This window comes from Ochotona curzoniae, unplaced genomic scaffold (assembly GCF_017591425.1).
Source record: "Ochotona curzoniae isolate NIBS_2020 unplaced genomic scaffold, NIBS_Ocur_1.0 scaffold_2453, whole genome shotgun sequence".
In the NCBI taxonomy this organism is placed as follows: domain Eukaryota; kingdom Metazoa; phylum Chordata; class Mammalia; order Lagomorpha; family Ochotonidae; genus Ochotona; species Ochotona curzoniae.
In genome coordinates this window covers 22,774,341-22,795,975 of record NW_024467094.1, presented here as the reverse complement: position 1 = coordinate 22,795,975, position 21,635 = coordinate 22,774,341, and the positions used below count along the sequence as shown (strand labels likewise).

Sequence of the window (21,635 nt, the reverse complement as noted above, 5' to 3'; positions counted from 1 at the left end):
TACATTGCATGGTATGCACGTAAGTGGGTCAGGTCCTTAACCCTCTACCTAGTTCCAGCTGGGCTGCCAGCTTGTCCTATGGCTGAGAAGGGCCTGGTAACTTCTATGATAATCTCTATGGCTGCTAGAATTCTGCCAATTAAATTGAAGAGACCCTTCTCCCGCACATCATTCTCTTCTCCACAGTGTTCTGTTCTCTTCTGAACCTACCAGGGAAATGTCCATCTGTCTTGAGTCCTCTGATTGTTTTTCTCAAGTTTCAGATATAGTGGTTTTTTGTTTGTTTGTTTTGTTTTTTAAAGATGTCTTTATTTGAAAGAGTTAGAGAGGAAGAGATACACACAGAGGGAGGAAGAGAGGAAGAGAGAGAGAGAGAAAGAAGAAGAAAAAGAAGAGATATTTTCATTCATTAGTTCATTCACCAGATGACTGCAGTGGCAGGACTGTGCCAAGCTGAAGCCAGGAGCTTTCATCTGGGTTGCTCATGTGCATCTCAGGGGTGCAAGCACTTGGGCCACCCTCCACTTCTGGATAGGGTGTAGAGTATCTGGGACACAAGCTGCCATGGACGTGAGACATATGTCATAGACTGCAGCTTACCCATTATGTCACAACACCCAACAGTCAATAGTATGATGTTAAACCTTAAAAACTCAAAATGGAATGTGATTCAGGGAGATAAACAGAAAGTACCAGGGACACACCTGGTTTTAAATCCTGCTTCCATTCTTCAGTTTATCAGAGAGCCTAAACAAGTATCTTAGTCTCCATGAACCACTATTTCCTCACCTATAAAATGGGTATGATAATATCTCCTTCTGAGTTATTGGGAGAATTAAAAGAGCTTTGCAAATTGCCTATTACGCTCCAACAAATGGTAGCTGTTACAACAATCATTTCCAGGGAAATAGCTCATGACTTGGAGTCTGATGTGTACTTGTGAAGTGGAAATCCCTGAGTAGGAGGCTGTGCCTCTGCTTGGTGAAATGCCTCAATCTCCAGGGAGGGTCGCCTGCAGACCTGTACCCCTCGGTTCCCATGGGCAGGCATCCCTTTATGAGATCCACGTCTGCTATCTGAGAAGTACTGGTGTGTTGTTTTGCTTGAGTTCAATAGGAAAATTGGAGTGGACAGTTGGTACAGTGAAGGTGCCCACATCTATATTGCAGTGCGTGACTTTGAGTCCTGGCTCTGCTCCCAACTGCAGCTTTCTACTGATGTGTAACCTGGGAGGCACCTGTGGTGACTCAAGTGATCAGGTCCCTGCCACACATGTGAAAAGTCCAGATTGTGTTCCTGGCCCCTGGCTTTCAACCTGACCCAGTCCTGACCTTGTGGCCATTTGGGAGAGTTAGTAAATGATAGTTCTCTCTCCTTTTTTTCTATGTCTCTCTCTACCTCTCTTTCTCCTTTCCTCTCTGTCTCTTCTTATATTAGTCTGACTTTCAAATAAACAAATAAATCCTAAAAAAAAAATGGTGCAATGGGGTTGTGGTGTATCAGGTAAAAGCTGCCACCTGCAATGCTGGCATCCCATATGGATGCTTATTTGTGTCCTGGCCACTACACTTCTGATTGTGTTCCCTACTAACGGCCTTGGTATGCAGCATAAAATGGCCCAGGTTTTCGGGGGTCCTGTACCCATGTGGTAGACCTAGAGGAAGCTCCTGATTTCAGTCTGGCCCAATCTTGGTCATTGTGGTCACCTGGATAGTAAACCACAACATGGAAGGCCTCTCCTTCTCTTTCTCTATCTCCTTTCCTCCCTTCTCCCCTCCTTCCCTCTCTGTCTCTGTAACTCTTTTAAACAAATAAAAATAAATCTTTAAAAAATAAATGTAAGAGACCCAGTTTGATTGCCTAGTGGGTAAAGTCCTCGCCTTGCGTTCACCGGGATCCCCTATAGACACCGGTTCGGGTCCCAGCTGCTCCACTTCCCATTCAGCTCCTTGATTGTGGCCTGGGAAAGCAGTAGAGGACAGCCCAAAGCCTTAGGACCCTGCACCCGGATGGGAAACCTGGAAGACGAACCTGGCTCCTGGTTTCAGATTGGTTCAGCTCCAGCCATTGTGGCCATTTCGGGAGTGAGCCAGCAGATGGAGAATCTTTCTCTCTGTCTTCTCCTCCTCTGTGTGTATCTGACTTTCCAATAAAAATAAATAAATCTTTAAAGAAAATAAATTTAAAAACTTGAAAAGTGGCATAGCCCCACAAGAGTGAAGTGAGGTTAAAAAAAAAAAGGCTGAAAAAGAATCATGTTGATGGGAGTGGAATATTCTAAACAGCTTATGACTAGGAGCATTCTCCAAAGAGTTCAGGAAATAAACTTAATGACATTAAACTACATGCTAAGAAAATGGTTAAAATGACATATTTTGCATTAGATATATTTTATCACAACTAAGAGTTCAGGAGGAACTAAGCAAGTTGGTGGCAAATGCAAACCCACGTCTAGTGGTCTTGGGGATGAAAGGGCAACGCCTGCAGAAACAGCAGCAGCAGCTGGACAGAAGCTCTAAGGGATCCTAGGCTAGGGAAGCCCTCCAGGACTGAAGACTCTGACACCTGCTCATGTAGAAACCCATATGCCCAAGAGGACTGGAATAAGCCTCTGAACCTGGGACCAGTGACTACCAGCTCTGGGAAGACCAGTGGGAAAACTGAGGCTCAGGGAATTTGCAGCAAGCCCTGTCTGAAGGAGTTGTTGTGAAGACCAAAGCAATGAAAGGCAACCAGGAAAATATTGGTGCCTGTTGGTTTTCACATTCTGTGTTCAGGTTTTGTTCCTCCTGAGTTGCTGCCTAGATAGCTGTTGGGGAGCTGCATGCTGTGGGGTGCCAGTATGCAAGAGCCCATCAACATGTTTGTATTAGTGTCATTTTTGTGCACTGCTATCAGAATTAAGACCTGGCCCTGCTGTACCAGCCATTCAGAGTACCAGCTCTCATCTAGGGTTACTCCTGCATTGTTGCTGTTCTATCCCCCAAATCCTTCCCCGCCACTACCTGCTCCCAATCTACTGTACTGACATTCCAGCCCAGAGCATGACCCCACAGCAACCACTGGACCATCCTTCCAGGAGCACCAGTAAGTGGTCACAACCCACTGATGGAGGCTTCTGTATGTACTGCTGTGTACTGCTGGGATTCCCCAGCCTGCTCCCTCTTCTGCTGCATTTTTCCTTATGGGATGGATTAATCACACCTTGGGTACAGCAACAAAATGTATCAGAAACCTAAATGCCTACCATGAGCTTTGTGTGGGGTGCCACTGGTGTTTTTGTCCTGGCTGGTAGGGTAGGGGGAAGTGTAGTGCTGTACTTTCTGTGTTCTGGAATGATCCTAGGACTAGACAGCCTCTATCTTTGCACAGGCTCCAGCGTCATGCCCTGGGTTGTCCCGCCACATCTGCGAGTCTGTGCTGCTGTGGCCTTAGTGCCTGGAGTTCCCAAAGCATCACAAGGCCTGTAAAGCCATAATGCACTACAGTATTGCTTTTGAGAGTGTTTAAGTTAACACTCCAAGCATCTGAATGGGAACAGGAAGAGAAATTCAAGGGCATTTGTTCTGGAGGAGTTTAAAGATCTGGATTTCTTTTCTTCTCTCTGCCTTCCTCCTCGCATTTGACCCGATTATTTAAGGATGGCTGGAAGTGCCATTTCCTGCTTGGTTCTTGATATGCGTGCTGTGTGGGTGTATGCATATCCCAAGTTGAGCAGGAAGTTTCTCGGGGCATGTGTGGACCACAGCAAAGCTCTGGAACAGCCTCACAGAGCAGAGTTTGCACAGCACCAGCGGGGAGTAGATGATCCCAGATGTTCTCCCAGGAGCCTCTACTGACTGTGTTAGCATTCCAGGCAGGCAAGCAGGCAGGCAGGCTTTATGAATGGGTCTCGGCAGCCACCCCTAACAATCCCTTTCTTTCACAGATGGGAGCCTGAGGACAGAGCAGGGAGGTGGCTTGTCCTGGGCAAGCGCTTGATGGAGCTAGGATTAGAACCAGGGCTGTCCCCAGGCCTTCTGTGGTGCTGCTTGCCCCACTTGGCTGTACCCTGCACCTGCTCAGTTGTCACGAGCAACTTGTTCTCCTGTAGCCAGCTCCTAGGAACAAGTTTTCTGTTTTGTGTTTACTCTCCTGTTTTGTGCTTAGGGAACCCAAATTCATCAATCTTTTTTTTTTTAAGACTTTTTTTTTTTCATTTTAAATTTTGAATTACATTGTACAATTCTGTATAGTCTGGGATAACCCTCCTCCCAATTCTCACCCCTCGACTGATTTTTTTCCCCCATATTGTCACAACAGTATATTCCTTCATAAGGTGTTACAATTCCATCAGTCTGCTATTGAAGTGTGCCCCAACATCGCTGGTACAATGTCAGACAGTCCATTATCCCATTGTCTAGATATATTCAGCACTTTCGTTGGGAGTCCATCTTTTGTTTGGAAGTAGGGATGCATGCTGCATTGTGTCTTCACATCTGGATATGAAGGCTCCATCAATATACATTCCAATCTATTTTTATTTTTATTGCAAAGGCAGAGCAGATTTATGGAGAGAGGGAGAGACAGAGAGAAAGATCTTCCATCTGCTGGCTCACCCCCCAAGTAACCACAGTAGCCAAAGCTGAGCTGATCCAAAGCCAGGAGCCAGGAGCTTTTTCCAGGTCTCCCATGTGGGAATGGGGTCCCAAGGCTTTAGATAATCCTCTACTGCCTTCCCAGGCTACAAGCAGGGAGGAGGATAGGAAATGGAGCAACCAGAACATGAACCAGCACCCATAGGGAATCCTAGTGCAAGGCGAGGATCTAACCATCGAGCCATGGTGTTGGACACAAACTACGCAATCTTTGGCAGAGAGTCAGTGAGTATCCTGGACCGGGTAGGGGATGAAGGAAGACAGCTATCTAGAGTTAACACCTTCTGGCCAGCTGAATGGATGAATAAAATGTTTGAGTGCCCTTCATATAGTGGGTATCTGAGTTGCAAGACCACTCCTGAGGTTTCATATTTGGCCAGCATGATTACTGCGCTGGCTGAAGTCTGACCCCTGGATATAGTCATCACCATCCGGTTACTTCTAAAACCACTCGGCAAGAATGTCCAGCTCCCTGTAAACCTTTTGACTCATAGAAAGTGGGTTCAGACATTTATTAGATGAATCAGGATTAGAGATGTATCGCCTGCTGGCCTGAGTGGTAATTGTGGATTTTCACAGTGCCTGTGTCGTGAGGACCATGTTGCCAGTCCCTCTGGGTACTTCCAGAGTCCCTGACTCCAGCTCTCCTGCTGGGATAAGATTTCTTGGAGATCCCTTCACATCCCCATACCTGTCTCCCATTTGGCACTAAGTAGCTTAAATACTCAGTTCAAAATTATCCCTTGTTCCACCCCTTTTCTTGCCTCATCTCTGCTTTACTTTCCAGTATTCAACTAATACTCTTACCTTTTGAGTGCAAGCATTTCCATTTTTTAAAAGCAGGGACCCTGTATTTGTTACCTAGTGCCAAAAGAATGTTGTATAACCTCAGTGACAGTAACTCACATTATCTGGGAGTGACTGCTGATCTTGGCTGGCCTCCCTTGCCTGTGTTGGGGGTGACGGGCTGTCACCAGATCCGTCGCTGGGCATCTAGGGTGACTTGGCCCAGTTCTACATGTCTCTCGCTCTCCAGCAGGCTAGCTTGGACATGCCTTTCTCACAGTGATAGCAGAAGTGTCAGAGAAAGAAGCAAAATATGCATATCTTATAATTAAGCCTAGAAGGCCCATCATTGTCTCTCTTGACCACCGTAAGTCAAGATGGGATTCAAGGACAGGGAGTGACACTGCTGGCCCATAGGCAGAGTACACGGGTGCAGTTGGAATCAGTGTGCCATGGACCTGTGTGACTTGAGTCTGATTTGTGCTTGGCTGATGTTCTGCTTATGGTAAGTACCCAATACATGTATGTTACATGTTGTTAGAGTTGCCACTGCTAGATTTTCCAGGCAAGGTATGTCCGTCTGCATGGTGCACTCATTGGTAGGAGTTTATGTATTGAGAAGAAAGATTTTAGATCATCCAAGCAGACTCTGAACTCTGCGTGTCTTGTGTTCAAAGCGCAGCTTGGTTGACAACAGTCTGTCTGCTTATCATTATTTCCTTGTGGATTCCACCCTCACCATTTTCATGTCCCTAGAATGCTGGGGAAAGAGGAGTGAAGAGAGAGGGCAGTGTGACCTTGCCAGCATTGGCCAGTCATATCCAGGAGAGCAGCGGCGCTCCCTGCATTGAACACTTGAGTGTGTTGCAAAGCGGGCAGCAGCCTCTGCCCTTCCACTTTTGGAAGATTGTGCTCTTCCCTGCCAGCAGCCACATCAGCACCACCTGGGACTTGGGCTCATCTAGAAGTCCCTTTTCTTTGCTTTTTTCCATCACAAAGAGGCAACAGTATGGACACAGAGTTACATTGTAAGCCTGCCACAAGTCACTGCAAGGCACATCTCAAGGCTGGAGTTAGTGCCTTCTCTCAAAACCGACCATACTGGCGCCAGGACAGGGGAGAGGGCAGGCAGGGGCACAGACCCCTACTGTTCTCTCTGCTCACAGGGACCCTAGGGCACCTGGGTGCCCAACTCTGATAGGGAGAAATTTGTATAACAGGTGAAGGCATCCACAGCACAGTATACATAGCAGTGTTAATCCCCACAAAGAGGCTGGGGGCTGTTTATCCAAGGGTTAGTGGTATTTTCCACCCAGGCAAAAAAAGTTCTGCCCCCAGCCCCTGGACCTGAGTGTTAATGCAAGTGATTGTACAGTCAGCCAGTCTACCTGGGTTTCCCTGGAGTCCAGTGGGGGCAGAGGGAGAGGGAGGCCCAGGGAGTTGTCAGCTTGCTGGCTCATGGGCTGAATGCAGTCCCTTCCACTGTGCCCTGTTAGGCCCCTTTGAAGGAGGCTCACACAGGCCGCTTGTGTTTGATTTGCACAGAACCGTGAGAACCAGTCCCGTATGTGAAGCCGTGTGTTCCTTCTATTCAGTCTTTGTATATTCAGATTCTTCTGGTTTCAGCTCTTGCTGTTCTGCCAGATTTCCATCGCGTTGATGGCTTCTCTGAATTAATAAGTGTTTTTGCAATCACTAAAAACTTTTCTCCCCCTACCCAAGCACTGGGACTTATCCATATTGATTTTTTCCCCTCTTCTTTGCTCTCTCCTTTCTAGCTACTTCTTAGATGTTGCATTTTGTAAAGTGTTAATAGAATTTTTCTTTCTCCCTGACACTTTATCTATTCAGGAGGTCTTTGCGAGTCCTATTGTACCACTAGGCTATAGAGGAGAGAGCTCTATTCTTTGCCACAATGGCCACCCTGAAAACATACACAGACCCTCCCCCACACTCACCAGGGTGGACTCAGTGCAGGGAGGGCAGTGGGCTAGAGAGCCAGTTCCACACTATGGAAGGAGGACTTTGCAAATCCTTTTTTTTTTCAATTCAAAATATTTCTTTCCTAAGGGGATCTGTGTCTAGTACCCAAACATGGAGGGAGGCTGTTTTCCTTACTGTGAAGCATTTTCAGTTCAAAATAAGGATTTGGCAAGCATCTCAGGTAAAACAGAGATGCGTGTGAAACACTTGTCACGTTTCCCTGCAGGCTGCACCCCAGGCACTGAATTATTTCTGGGGTGCTGAGACTGAGCCGCTGCTGTGCGCTCCAGTGTGACTGCCTTGTGTGCAAACACACCAGCTGATGTCACCATGCTCCTGCCCCAGTGCTTTGTGGGAGGGAGCTGGCTGACCGCTTGCTGTTGTGTGTGTGTGTGTGTGTGTGTGTGTGTGTGGCCTCAGCAGGTGCCTTGGATGGGTATCTGCGGAGAGGCCTGCAGGAGGAGCCCTGTTCAAGCCATCTCCAGGACACCATGAACTACAGTTTCCAGCAAGAGAGAGGGCAGCTGACTGCTAGAGGAGTCCCCAGGCAAGGCCATTTTCCTCCTAGTCACTGAATTCAAGCATGGGGACCTCAAGGGCAAGGCCCCAGGAATCCATTTGTTCAGTTGCTGTTGCTTAGCAGCCAAAGGGGCCCTGAGGATTTTTACCCTAGACCCATCCTTCCAAGGCCTGAATGGCCTGCCCACCCCCCTCTCCCACTGTTCCCTTGATGTTGCTCTTTGTGACTATTATTTTCATTATCATTATTTTCCATGATGAAGTTTTGTAGGTATAAGGATTCTGTGCACCCTGCTTTCCTCTCCTGCCATTTTCTCCCATCTTAACACAGTAAAATAGTCCTTCAGTAACAGTTTTAACATTCGGTTATTTAAATGTATCATGGCACATGGGTATAGAAAAATTGATGTTGCTCTTCCCCTTTATGTTTAAAATCATCTAGAAGTAGATTTGATTCGTCAGGAGGTGCCGCTCTACACCTCACTGTATTACCTCCCCAGGACCGGGGTTCTGGGGGACACTCTGCCCTGAAGTTCTCTGTGAACCTGGGAGGCCATCCTCTCTCAACCAGGCCACAACACCAGACTGTTCCAAGCCAGAACACTCGCTAGCAGTTTTTACTTCCCCACAGCCACATTGGGATTAGATTATACATTTATGACCAAAATGAAAGAGGCAAGGTGCTCACCTGGCAGGACCATGTGCCCTCCCTAAGTGAGTGGCTGATCAGTTAGGTGGATGGACCTGCTCAAGGAGTGTGTGTAACTGAGTATTGAATCCTAAGAGGGGGTTTTGAAGCCAAATCTACTTAATTCAGTGTGTGTTTCTTGAGATCTATGTAGAAATTGAGTGCAGAGCCTGAAATCTTACAGCTGGACACACCCAAAAGTGTTACAAGACACATGGGGGGCTCTGGAAGGGATTTGGCTGAGAGTCAGGGCGTACCTGGGTGGTCCTCCACTGCCAGGTCTTTAAAAAGGTCTGGGTATGGATGTGTCAGTGTGCTCTGGCTTCCCCAACAAAGGGCTTTGGAAAGGGTGGTGTGAATGACACAAACGTGTCTTGCCACAGTTCTGCAGGGCAAGAACTTTCCTCTGAGTTATCTATCTGCTTGATGCTTGGATGCTGTTCTCCCCTTTATACACACACACACATACCTGTGTGTGTTGTATGTCCATCTGGTCACCCTTTCTTACAAGGATTCCCATCCCATTGGTTTAAGTCCCCCTATGTGACCTTACTTTCTACTAGTTAACTTTCTGAAGCTCCTGTTGCCAAATCTAGTCACAGTCAGAGATTTTTGGGGATTAGGTCTTCAACACAAGAACTTGAGGTGACACAGTTCATTCCATAATCTAGATGTTAAAGTATCGTGGCTTGTGTCTAGGAGCAATCTAAATGTCCCAGATGGAGTCAGGATCATGTCAGTGCTACACACAAAGGCTTAGCATGCTATACCACTGCTCTGGCCCAATGTTTTTGCTTTTTAATACTCTTTAGTCAACAACAGTTGCTTCTATAACGAAAGCTACTCATACCACATGCACACATGGCCCAGATGATGATTTTGTATATTTTGTTAAGATTTCTAAGGCAGCCTGTCTTCTCTGTTTGTTTTGCAGGTGGAGGATGCAATGCTGATGTTTGACAAAACCACCAACAGACACAGAGGTAGGATCCCCCTCACTGAGCCTCCATTTCATCTCAATCCCACACCCCCTGAACAAAAGAACAGCCAAAGAATCTAGAATCAAGCAGGTGCAGGTGAACATGAGCTAAAGTTTTGTGCGAGTGTAAGACTGCAGTAACACAGAAGTCCAAATCCTGGCCAGTTACAAAACCAGTTTCCTTTTAGCTTGGAAACTGGTCTCCTTAGGTGGCCACCCCAAGCGCACACATGCAAGTAGACCCATCTGCCTAGTCTCTTGGTAACTTCAGTACTACCTGATCCAAGCGGAAATTATTCACAGCAGTTACTCAGCTGAGTTCCCAATTTGCATGGAAGAAGGTGGTTGAAAAGCAGACTGTCAATCTGAACAGAGAGAGGGAAACTGGCTTGTCTTGGTTTTGTTGGATGTGCATAGCGATGACAGACTTTGAAAATGCCCCTGGCACCTCGAGCAGCTGTGGGACAGTACATTTTTGTCTTTTCTCCTGTGCTACTGCTGTCCAATCTGTGCTATAAGCCTGGGGTCTAAATCCCTTAAAATGACTGCAAATTGTTGTGTGTTGGCAATTTTCTTGGGAAAGGTCCTTAGTTGTTGACAGATGGACACAGGGGTTCTACCGCTCCTTCCTCAATCCCCCCAGCCACATGTTAACTACTGTTGCCTTAAACAGAAAAATGAGAGGAATCTAGAAAATCCTGTCAGAGGTCATAGACTCAAAGGTACTTGTGAGTTAGTGATCCTGGAAGCCCCAGGTTTCTGGAGGCTCCAGCTACTATGGCAGAGCCTCCCAAGGGGGAGGTGACACGGAAGGATGTAGAGCATTTGCAATAGAGGGAGGCTGTGCATGAGCAGTGTTCCCATGGTACTTGGATTGCATTTAGGTGCTTCTTGAGTTGTTTACATTCCTGCTGTCACCTGTGATTAGAAGCAGTTTCCCGGCTCAGCCTCTGTGTCTTTCCTGTTTGGAGAACACAGGCTGAGCGGGGAAGGGGGCGGGGTAGCAGGAGTCACGGTTGGCGAGGGTGGGAGGACTGGTTGTCCTGGTGTGCCTGGTGGCATGGCCTCCCATGCTTGCATCCATCTGCATCATGCCTGGGGTGGGGAACTTGAGTTTTGGACAGTGACAGCATCAAGGGGTGCTTATGGAGGCAAGAGACAGGTAGGGGCAAGGAGGAGTGGAGGGGAGAGTGAGCTTGTGCAGAATGATTGGATGCACAGAATGATTCCCTACCCTAGTCAGAGCCAGGAAAGTGGGATGAAGTTTGCAAGGGCCATGGGCACCTATGCTTCCCTTCCACATCCACCTACGTTGTGTACATCTGGCGAGGGGTTCCAAAGCATGAGTGCCACTAAGTCTTCTGAGCACTGCTTCACATCAGCCTGGAGCATTATTATGACTGTGGGAAGATCATGACACCTCTTCTTGCTTCAGTTTATTCATCTGTGCAATGGGAATAACAGTTGCACCTCCCTCTAGGATTGTTTGGAGAGTGTTAAGTGAAGCCCATGGCCAGCCATGCCATGTGTGAGCTCTCGTCATTGTCATGATCACTGTCATCATCTCCAAGGCTCTGAGGAGGCTCACTCATGGCACCCAGGGTTCCAGCAGGAGCCTGAGGCTAAGACTTCTGGCTCTTTGTCTGATGGTGACAGGTTTATTCAGAAGATGCTGTTCACCTGTTTATTTTCAGCATGGCTGATATCATGCAATGGGTGATGCCAGAGCTCACCATCCTGGAAAAGTCCTGGGAGGCCTCAGACCCTACTGTGGACGTTGGAAAGCCAGTGAGGGGAGGTATTTTCTGGTCTCTCAGTGTCAGGCCCTGGACCAGGAGCTTCCACGGGGGTCACCACCTCATCAGCCCTCATAGCTGGGCAAGGATAGAGATTTGTCCTCTTCAAGAAGGGGCAGTGATGTAGTGAGACCACATAGCTGCCAGGGGCATCAGGGCATTAGACTTCTGTGTCATGCAGGGTTCTCTAATCAGATCTCTGCCACAAGGGGTGAAGCCTCTTTGTTTTCCCAGAGGGAAAGAGCCTGGCACAGGGATGAGTGGTGGTCAGCCCTGGGTGGCCAGGCTAGTAATTGTGGCCTGTGATGAGGTAGAGGAAGGGCATGCTGGGGTCTGGCACTCATGGTAGCTTCAGGGCATCCTTGTTGGCCTGCCCAAACACTGGGGAGAGAGTAGGCAGAGCTCTGGTGCCTGCATCCTCCTAGCCCACTAAGGCAGACTCTGTAGCAGCATTTGTTTGCCAGGCCAAGGTTATCACACCTATAGCCAGTGCAGGGGCATCATCCGTGAGGACCAAAGCCAGAAGGGATGTAGCTTGTTCAGAAATGAATACAGATTTTAAGACTGTCCCAGAGCATGGAGATAGGACTGGTACTCTTCCGAGCTTATGTGGGTCCTGCCTAGGGCAGAAAAGAAGGTAGGTGGAACAGGTATGCCAGGAAGTTTCCTCCCTCATCCTCCTGCTGGCCCCTCTCCAGGGTTTAAGAATTTATTTTTATTTGAAAAGTAGACTTACAGAGAGAGGGAGATCTTTCATTAGCTGGTTCACTTCCCAAATGGCTACAATTGCCGGAGCTGGGTTGATCCAAATCCAGGAGCCAGGAGACTCCTCCCAGTCTCCCATGTGGATCAGTAGCCCAAGGGCTTGCGCCTTCTTCCACTGCTTTCCCAGGCCATAAGCAGGGAGCTGGATTGAAAGTAAAGCAGCCAGAACACAAACTGGCACCTCTATGGAATGCAGGCATCGTAGACAGAGGTTTAGCCTCATGAGTCATGGCTCTAGTCCCAATACTGCTTTTCCAAGCAGCAGTCTCCTTTGGAACTGGATGCGAAAGCTATGGTGTAAGTTCAGAGGTAAATGAACTCAGAGCCCACAGCAGCACTGGGGAGAAAGTCGGGGTGGTTGTGATGGTGTTTTTTCTCTAGGAGCAGACCCCAACAAAAGCACAAATCACATTTACATAGCAAGTGAGACCCCTGTCTGGGCCTGACAAGTGTGGACTTGACATCAGGAGTGATGCCAATCACGCGTGACAGTTGGTTTTCCCTGTCCATAGACCTGTCGGTTGGGCCTTACTGGCACTGGGGGGATAATCCAGGAGACCAAGAGCCTTCCTCAGAGGGTGATGTCCTGCACAGGCGGGACAGGGCCCTCACCAGCCTCTGCTCCAGAGAGTGGGCCCTGCAGGTATGGGGGTCTTTCTTGCTCTTTTCCAGAGCTTAGCCCCCCGTCTAGCTCTGCTTTCCTAACTTTTCCAAACTTCTCAGGTTCCGTCTACAAAATATACAGGAGCTAGGATTGAGGAGCCCCTTGACCTGAGAGAGAGAGAGAAAGAGAAGGAACTTCCTTTACTCTCAAGATGCTCACAGAAGTCAGGCCTGGACCAGGCCAAAGCCTGGAAACTGGCACTCCATCTGGGTCTCCTGCATGAGTGGCAGGGACCCACGTACTCAAGCAAGCACTTTAGCCTTCCCCTGATGCCTTTCTAGATCCATATTAGTACGAAAATGGATCAGAAGTAAAACCCAGACTCAAATTCAGGCACTCTGATAGGGGACATAGACATCTTAAACCTATACCCGTCCTCACCTTTTAGTCAAGACAGAATGCTTCAGATGAGTTCTGGGTTTGTTTGTTTTTGTAACTGGGGGGAAGGGGAGCTATCGCCGAGGTGGTTTGTAAGGAAATGTCCTGGGCTCAACTGGCAAGCTGAGGGAGGAGCCCGCCTATTCCTCCCTCTGCAGGGCTGGTCTCTCTGCCCCAGCTGGGGGAATGCCATCCACCCTTTCTGTCTACATGACCAGCCACTGGGTATAGCCCATCCATGAAGTTGGTGTGACCCAGGCTGCCTACCACAGGATATCCTGAAGAGGCTATCTCCTGGATGAACTCCCAGGAGCAAGGGAAGATCCTTCCCTTCCTGTCTCAGTGTCCACTGTGGTGGCGTCAGGGCTTCCTGGCTGTCTCGTTGGCCATGGCAACTACCTCCGGAGATCAGGCATCACCACATCTGTGTTACAGACAGTCGCAGGCAAGCTGAGCTGCCTGGAGTGACAAGCTGGACAGTGTTGGGATGTGCACCCAGCATGTCTGACGCATAGTCTGGACCCCTTGTCACCTGACTGCAGGCACAGAGAAGCAGTGACTTCGAGGGCCACTCCAGTCCTTCCTGCTGCACCACAGACAGAGGAGAAACTGAGGCACATAGGTTTCAGAAAGTGGCATAGTAGATTCCTGCAGCCAGTCAGGAGCTAAGTTAGTGATAGAAGCTGGGGGCTGTTCTTGCCCTACCCATCACTTCCTTCTGGAGTTCTTCCACAAGAAGATTAATTCTGGGGAGAAGGGGGTGGATCTCCAGTTTTCTGAATCATTGCTTTTGCTTGCTCAAACTTTAGAAGTGGTCTGAAATACACTAGGATGATGGTCGAAGGATTTAGTCATTGAAGAGATATTTGTTGCTTTCTCCTTGCAAAAGTCAGATAAGATCTTGAACTCAACATTGGATATTGATCTTAGGGTGGGGAGGGAAGCAACCACAAGGTGCTGTCCTGATTTGCTCTTCTGTTGGCAGGAGACAAGGGAGGGAAGGGTGAAGGTGGGATGGCTCAGGTATCCTCTCCACACAGCCTCAGCCCTGTTGGCAAAGTGGGCTGTGGGCCCGTTGGCTGCTGAAAGATATCTCCCAATTACCTCCTTCTGAAGAGGTGAGCACCCCTCCCCCAACATCACAGTCACCCCAGGGGAACTCAGCTGTCTCTCCCGTGGACTTCAGCCTCCCAGTTTCTGGACCCTGCTGCCTTTCTAGAGGGTTCCACAGCTCATGCTGTAGCCTGGGATAGGTTGCAGAGGGAGTGGCACTAGCAAAGGTTAGGGAAGTCGCCTCTGTGACCTCCCTTAGCCAGCAGGCCTGTTGGCTGGAGAACATTGCACACCGGAGAGCAAGGTGAGCTGAGGGTGATGAATGACTCCTCTACCACCAGTGGGCAGGCCTTCATTGAGTCAATGCTAATGACTTTGCAGCTGAATAGCAGCTCATATGCAGTCTACAATCACTGCCCCCCTCCCAGAGGAGTCTTTCCCCTGGACCCCAACCCCCACCCCCCCCACCCCCCCACCCCCGTTAGCACTCTGGGGTGGTTTTGTGAAGCACAGAGAGTATCAGCAGCCACAAGGCCTTGGCCAGGGGGCCCCTTTGCCTAGGGCTGGGAAGGCACTGATGTGGGCAGATGAACAGGGGGAGGGACTCTGCAGACTCTCAGGGCTGTGGCTCAGAGAGCTTGGTGTCCCCCTCAAGGCTTGCTTAGGCTCCCTCCAAAAAACTAACTGGTCCAAGTTTAAGATCTCTGATTTGCATAATCAGTTTATTAAAATGGTGCCAGGAAGATGTAACTGAAACTCTGATAGAAGATAATGCTTTTCTGAGGAGGAAAAAAAAAACTCTTAATGTCTTGAATACCTGCCAGGCAGTCGCTTTAGAAATTGACCTCTGAAGTCCAAATTGACTCTTTTATGTGTGCTCTGTAAAGATGACTGTGAATTGCACTGTGATTATTTGTTTATCAGTGCCTCTTTCTCAAAAGGGGGGAGAAGTAAGGTACAGAGTTTCACAAAGGCATAAATCAAATTAAAATTTTTCAAGTGTTTGTTCATTGATAGGTATGGAATGTCACATGTGCTATTCTTGATGAGATGCTAGCATTCTGACTTGGTTTACCTAGGGAAGAAGTAGGGACTTTAACTTTTGAAAATTTATTTGAAAGAGTAACAGGGAGACAGAGATTGTCCATCTGCTGGTTTGGTTCCCAAATGACCACAATGGCCAAGGCTGGGACAGGCGAAGACCAGCAGTCCAGAAGTGCATCCAGGTCTCCCACATGGGTGGCTGGGGTCCAAGCACTTGGGTGAGCTTCTGCTCCTTTCCCAGGCATGTTAGCAGGGAGCTGAACTGGAAATGAAGTTGCCAGAACATGAAGCAGCACCCAGATGTGAGATGCAGGTGTCACAGGCTGTGGCTTAACACACTGGGCCACAATGCCAACCCTAGAAATTGGGACTTTTTGAAGCTGTATGGAAAGAAGTATATTTGATAATGAGGGTGAGGTTCGGGTGGGGGTAGAAGGCTGAAGGATATGTGGAAGGACAGCTGACAGTAACACTTGGGTTGATGTGACAGGGAAGCACACTGTATGATCCTGATGTCCACGGTGCCCATGTCCAAGGTCTGGAGTGAGGTTGCTGCAGGTCCTCCCTGCTGGAATTGTGTCTTCGCTGTTCTTCCCACCTTTTCCACGTTGGTGCCAGTTGCTGTTGGGATTGTAAAACTCAGACGCTGTAAAAAGGTTGATTTGGAACATCAGTGGCTATTCTGCATTGGTATTGCTCATAATACTTGCACCTGACTTAGAAGCCAGCAGATAAATGGGCAACTGACATGTCTCAGACCATCATGGGCAACCAAGAGCCTTGGCCTCACAGAGCCTTCACTCTGCTTTGTGGTGCATGTGGCCCACTGGGCTGTCTCCTGCCAAGTGCAGGTCTCCACGGCATTGAATGAAAATCCTGCTCTCCTCCCAGAGTAGACGGACTCCATGGAGCCATGCTAAGAACTGCTAAAGTATTGCCAAACTAGAATGTAGAAAGGAACAGTCAGAGTTGGGTAGGCACTCATTGTGACTGGGTCTCCTCCAGACTAGCTTGGAACAAAGGGGTCTGGAGGAAGAGGAAGAGGGCCCATCAACCACTGCCTTTGGATACTGAGGAATTCCAAACAAACTGGAAGCTGGACACATTGCGTTATAAAGCAGAACAGTTAAGTCCAGTGGTGGCAAGAGATGGATAGCTGTTCACCTCCCATGCTGCTAGATCACAGAGTGGCCCCAGGTCCTGTGGTTGTTGTGAAGTCCATTCTGATACCAGGGCTGCATCTCAGGGTGGCTGTGTTCCTGTGCACCCACTACAGGGCCATCCCAGCTTCTTAACTCCCCCACTGCTCACTCCTTGCAAAACAGCTGTAGCCCCAGGCCCTGTGGCTTGGCCTCTGTGGAAGATAAAGAATGGGACCCTGTAGAGAGCTTCAGTCCCTCCCCAAGCTGTCTCTCCAAGAGTAGCCCTGGAGCTGTCTGCACATTTTATTTTCTTGTTAAATAAACACTATTAGCTTCCTCGAGAAATTGGTGCAAACATGACCTCACAAATAACCAATTAAAAGGGCAGGGTTGAAGGGGAACGTGAATTTGAAAACATGGAGAGGAGGCCATTAAAGATTTCTGTAGACGCCCCAGCCCTGGCAACGTTGATCCTAGGCCTTAATTTTATTTCTGACAGGAACCCAAGGAGTGTGCTTTCATTTTTTCCCCCTGAGCTAACTCAATTCCGGAAGCACCCATTCCGGAGCTGTCTCTTGAGATATTAATCAACACAGTAGCTCAGTGTCTGTTCACCTGCTTTACTTTGTAGACACGGAGTAGCTCAGCGCCCTTGGTTCCTAGCAACAGGGCCAGGGGCATAGAGTGTCCAGGCCATAGGAAGCCAGAATTTGGCATCCTGATCAAGTTGCTTTCACTTGCACTCTCTCTCTCTTGCCTTTTTTTTTTTTTTTTTTTCGTAAGCTCAAGTATAAATCTTAAACTTCTTTGCTGAAGAATAAAGTCCCTGGCACCAGAGGAGGGTGAGCTAAGAGGTCTTCCCGCCTTTCCCTGGCTTCAGCCCCCATGAACAGAAAAGAAGTGGGCTCAGGGTCAGCTACTTCATTGACCCAGAAGTGGTTTTTGTAGAAAGGAACAATGGCTCTTTTGTCGGGCCCTGTCCCCAGAGAGGCCCGGTCTCTGACTCTCACGGTGAGTTTGAGGCTCAGTGAGAACAGTGTGTGGCACAGGCCTTGGCGGCCTGATGAAAAGCAAAGCATTTCTTAGCATAGCTGTGAGAGGCAATAGAAAACTGAGTGAGGGGTCCCCAGAAACCTGTGGGTGGCCGCCCCTCTGTTGGGAGGAAGCCTGATAACTATGCAACTGGGGCTTCTGTTCTGAGCTTTATGGGTAAGATTGTATGTTAGTCCTGAGGCTCTAGGTGGCATGAATGTGTACACAGACACACATCGGTTGGATGTTAGAGCTGGCCACACTTCAGTGTTCAAGCTTGGCTTCCTCACTAGTGACATCTCAAGTAAGTTCCGGAAGGACTGTGAGCCGTGCTTTGCGTGCTTCTGGAGGTGATGAAACTGCTTGTGTGGGTGGGCATGGAACCCACAGGCAACATGCATCATCAGGGACCTCACCGTCCTCCCTAAATAAGACTGGTAGTTTGACCTCTTCAAGCAAAGTGGAATTTGTGTTCGGATTTTGGGGACCTTAGTCTTTAGGAAGAAAATGGGAGATGGGGTGTTTTTCCCTCCCTTGGTATACAACACATAGTTTGCATGTGCATAGATGATGTCTAGAGGAATATCTAAAATGCTGGCTAACAGAAGTAGGATGCAGAGGAAAGAGCCCACATTGTGGGTGTGGCCAGTGTTTGCGTCTCTGTGACTTCATAGCTGTGTGACTTACTTTGCTAGTCTAGAAAAGAGGATGACATTGGGTTCACCTGGGACTTATGCTGGTTAATTAGTGTAAGGGGCTTCGAACCATCTCTGATCATAGCTAACACTCAGATGTCTCATGTCTGTGTCCTTAGAGGCACAAATATTTGAAAAAAAAAAACCAAACAACAAAAAAAAAAACATTAGTGTTAGGGCTCCTTGACAATGTCCATGCCTACATTCGTGGGAAACACTTCAACAAAAACACGATGGACTTGTGACTGTTCATGAAGGACATCCATTGTAAAACCAGAGAGGAAATCAGTGTGGGGGAGGCAGGAGGGACCTTGGGGCAGCCCCAGAACCCATGGAACTATACCATAAAACAAAATAAAATGTTTTTTAAAAATTAGTGTTAGGAGCTATTATTGTGGGATGACAGATAAAGGCATTACCTGTAATGCTGGCATCCCGTATGGGTGCCAGTTTGTTTCCTGGCTACTCCATTTCCAGTCTAGCTCCCTGTTAATGGCCTGGGAAAGCAGATCATGGTCCCAGTACCTGAGCCCCTGCCACCCACATGGGAGACTCAGAAGAAGCTCCTGGCTTTCGTCTTGCTCAGCCATGGTCATTATGGCCATCCAGGGACTGAACCAATAGGTGGAAGATGTCTGTCTCCCTCCCTTCCTCCCTCCTGCTTTGCAACTCTTTAAAAATAAGGAAATAAATCTTTTTTTCAAAAAAAAAAAGGAAGAAGAAATACTTCTAGAGAAGAGGATTGAATGACCAGAGGTACAAATAAAAGGAGACATTTTTTCAATATATAGTCAAATATCATATGCATTCATTTCCCCCAAACATTTACTGTTCCAGTGTATGCTTTTAAAATTCATTCCCATTTTAACTATCAGTGTGGCCATCTATAAACATAAAAGAGAATTTCCCGAAGAAAGCCGTCCACTCTGCCTAGCACCCAAAGACAGTAATGTGTCCCACTTCTGTCTTGTTCCTGACCTGGGTGGAAATATCCTTAAAGGGCTTCTCTGGACCTGAGGTGGAGTTTTCCACCGTGTCGAGGGAGGTGTAGACTGCCTCATCTGGGTTTCCTGTCCCAGCGGGCTGCAGGGAGGAGATGCACGCCAGGAAGGCGTGACTGTGTGCAGCTGGGTACTCTTCCCTGTGAGTTGCTTCTGCCTGTTTCTTTCTATAAACAGGTCAGATAGATAGATGAGGATTTCCGTGATCATGGCTACTCTTCCCAGACAATGTGCTATTATTAGAATAGCCAGGTCGGCCCCAGACTGAAAAGAAGCCTAGATTAGTCTCTTCATCTCAGACCGGAGGCAGGAGAGGTCAGGACCCAAGGCCCTCCATCCCAGAAGTTCAAAGTGCCTTTTAATTAAAGAAAAACCTGAAAGTTAAAGCATCTTTTCACCCCTAAGTTCTGACTCATGCACATGTGGGAACCTGACCCAGCACAGCAGGTACAGAATCCTCCTCTGCTTTCAGATTGCTTTGAGCTTGTGAGTCAAGGCAGCCTCAAGCTGGGCAGGTGTCCAGCCTGTGTGACTGAGAGGGCAGAGCTTAGAGTCCCACTGCTGAGTTCATGTTGCAGAGCTACTGCTGGTCAGCTGCATGGCCTCACAGGCTTTCTTAACCTTCACCGAGCCTCCATTTTCACAGCTGTTGAACAGGGCTCCCATTCTTTCCTGTGGACTTGTGAGGTTCCAGTAAGATCATTTGTCTGCAGCAACTGACTCCTGAAGACTATCGATAGATGTGTATTTTATCGCTCTCCTGTTGACTGCTGCTGTTTTACTGCTACTGAAAGTGCTGGTGCTGTCCTTGCTTGGGACATGTGAGCTGAAGCTCCCTGACTGGGGAAAGTGGGCACCCTTACAGGCTGTTGACAGGTGCTGTCAAGCATCTCACAGCGAAGGGTGTTAAGGGTTGTTCTCTGTCCTCCAGAAGACTGAACCCCAATGTCTGAGAAATGGGATCCTATCGGGAAGTAGGGTCTTTGGAGATGTAATTAAGATGTGATCTTCCTGGAGTAGGTTAACCTAGTGTGAGTGGTTTTCTTATCAGAAGGGACAGGTGAAGGGAGACACACAGGGCCAGGACCAGGGCCATGTGGCCTGGGAGGCAGAGACTAGCGTTATGTAGTTGCAGGTGCCAGGATTGCTGGCACACTTGAAGCTGAGAGAAAGGCATGGAAAGGGTCTGCCCCTGCAGGAGATCGCATGACCCAACCAACACCTTGTTTTGGGCCTCAAGCTTCCAAAACTGACAAAAACTAGCGTCAGTCCCAGGCATTATTCCAAAGAGCACAGTGTCTTCCAGTGCACCTGTGTCTGTGCTCGTCCTTTGGCCGACAGTCCTTGTGGCAAGCATGGTTTTCTCTTCCTCTTGTACCTTCTTTGATCTTCTCTTGGCAGAATGATGGGTCAGAGGAAAGATCTTCTATGTGACAGAGCCCCCAAATCCTGATGGGGTTCACATTTTGTCCAAGACTCATTAGCCAAAAATCTCCCTGAAATGACCTAAGAATGTTAACGATAACTTTTGGAAGAACCAGTTAAAGGACTGTGAGATTTAATTTTTAACTTAGTAGGGATGAGTGTTGTGGGGCAGCAGGGTAACCACCTGCCTCCTGGCTCTCCAGTTCTGCTCTTACACTTTGGAAGGCACAGTGATTCTAGAAGGAAACCAGAAGGTGAAAGTTTCTCTCTCTCTCTCTCTCTCTCTCCCTCTCCCTCCCCCTCTACTTTTCTCCCTCTCTACTTCTCTTCCTCTCTCCTCTTCTCCCTGCCTTTCTGGCAGATGAACATAAATCAATAAACATTTAACATAATCTTAGATGTAAGTGTCCTGTGATGCCCAATCCTAATGAGCCAAGGAGTAAGTGATGCGGTTGGAAGTTGTCGGACTCCTCAACTGCAGCAATGCAAATCCTGCTTGTCAGAGAACTGGTTTGCGCAGCTTGGTCCACCCCACCCCCACTCCCTAAAGAAAAGGAGGACAGGAGGAAGACGGACATAAAAAGGGAATCAGAGAGCTCACATGTGTGACAAAACCCACCTTGGCATCCTTACGTACCTGCCTCTGCTTCCACACTGGGAAATAGAAGAAAACCCAGCAAGACAACACTGAACTTCAAAAGCTGCCAAACACACTTCTTGATTTCTTTCTGTTGTCCCAGAAACCCTTCCAGCAGGAGTGTTTGCCAAATTTACTCCCACAGTGAGTTTTAAGCTAAATTAACACAGTGGAGGGTCAAGATGGTAACACCCACAAGCCTCCAGCTTTAAGGGCACTGTGGGCAAGGCGGTAATGAGTAATTAGAGCCCTCATGTGAATGTGCTTCTAGCCCCGGTCATGGCACAGAAAATCCGTGCCGTGATACTAGGGGCCTCGAAGTTGAGCGCCTCAAGTACCCCCTCAGATTGGATGTTTCTTCCTTCACCTTGATTTCTTGCTTGCTATCAGGAGGCAATTCAAAGTCCTTCC

The 21,635-nt window shown here is 48.2% G+C and overlaps 1 protein-coding gene across 7 annotated transcripts in view; it reads left to right on the top strand.

The window, feature by feature from the left end:
* The window catches only part of MSI2 (musashi RNA binding protein 2), a 359,269-nt gene that overhangs the window by 226,171 nt on the left and 111,463 nt on the right, over positions 1 to 21,635 (top strand). For all 7 annotated transcript variants that reach the window (XM_041001046.1, XM_041001047.1, XM_041001045.1 and 4 more), the window contains one exon: positions 9,548 to 9,596. In XM_041001046.1, the coding sequence (XP_040856980.1) occupies positions 9,548 to 9,596 (49 nt within the window). The remainder of the gene's footprint in view (positions 1 to 9,547; positions 9,597 to 21,635) is intronic.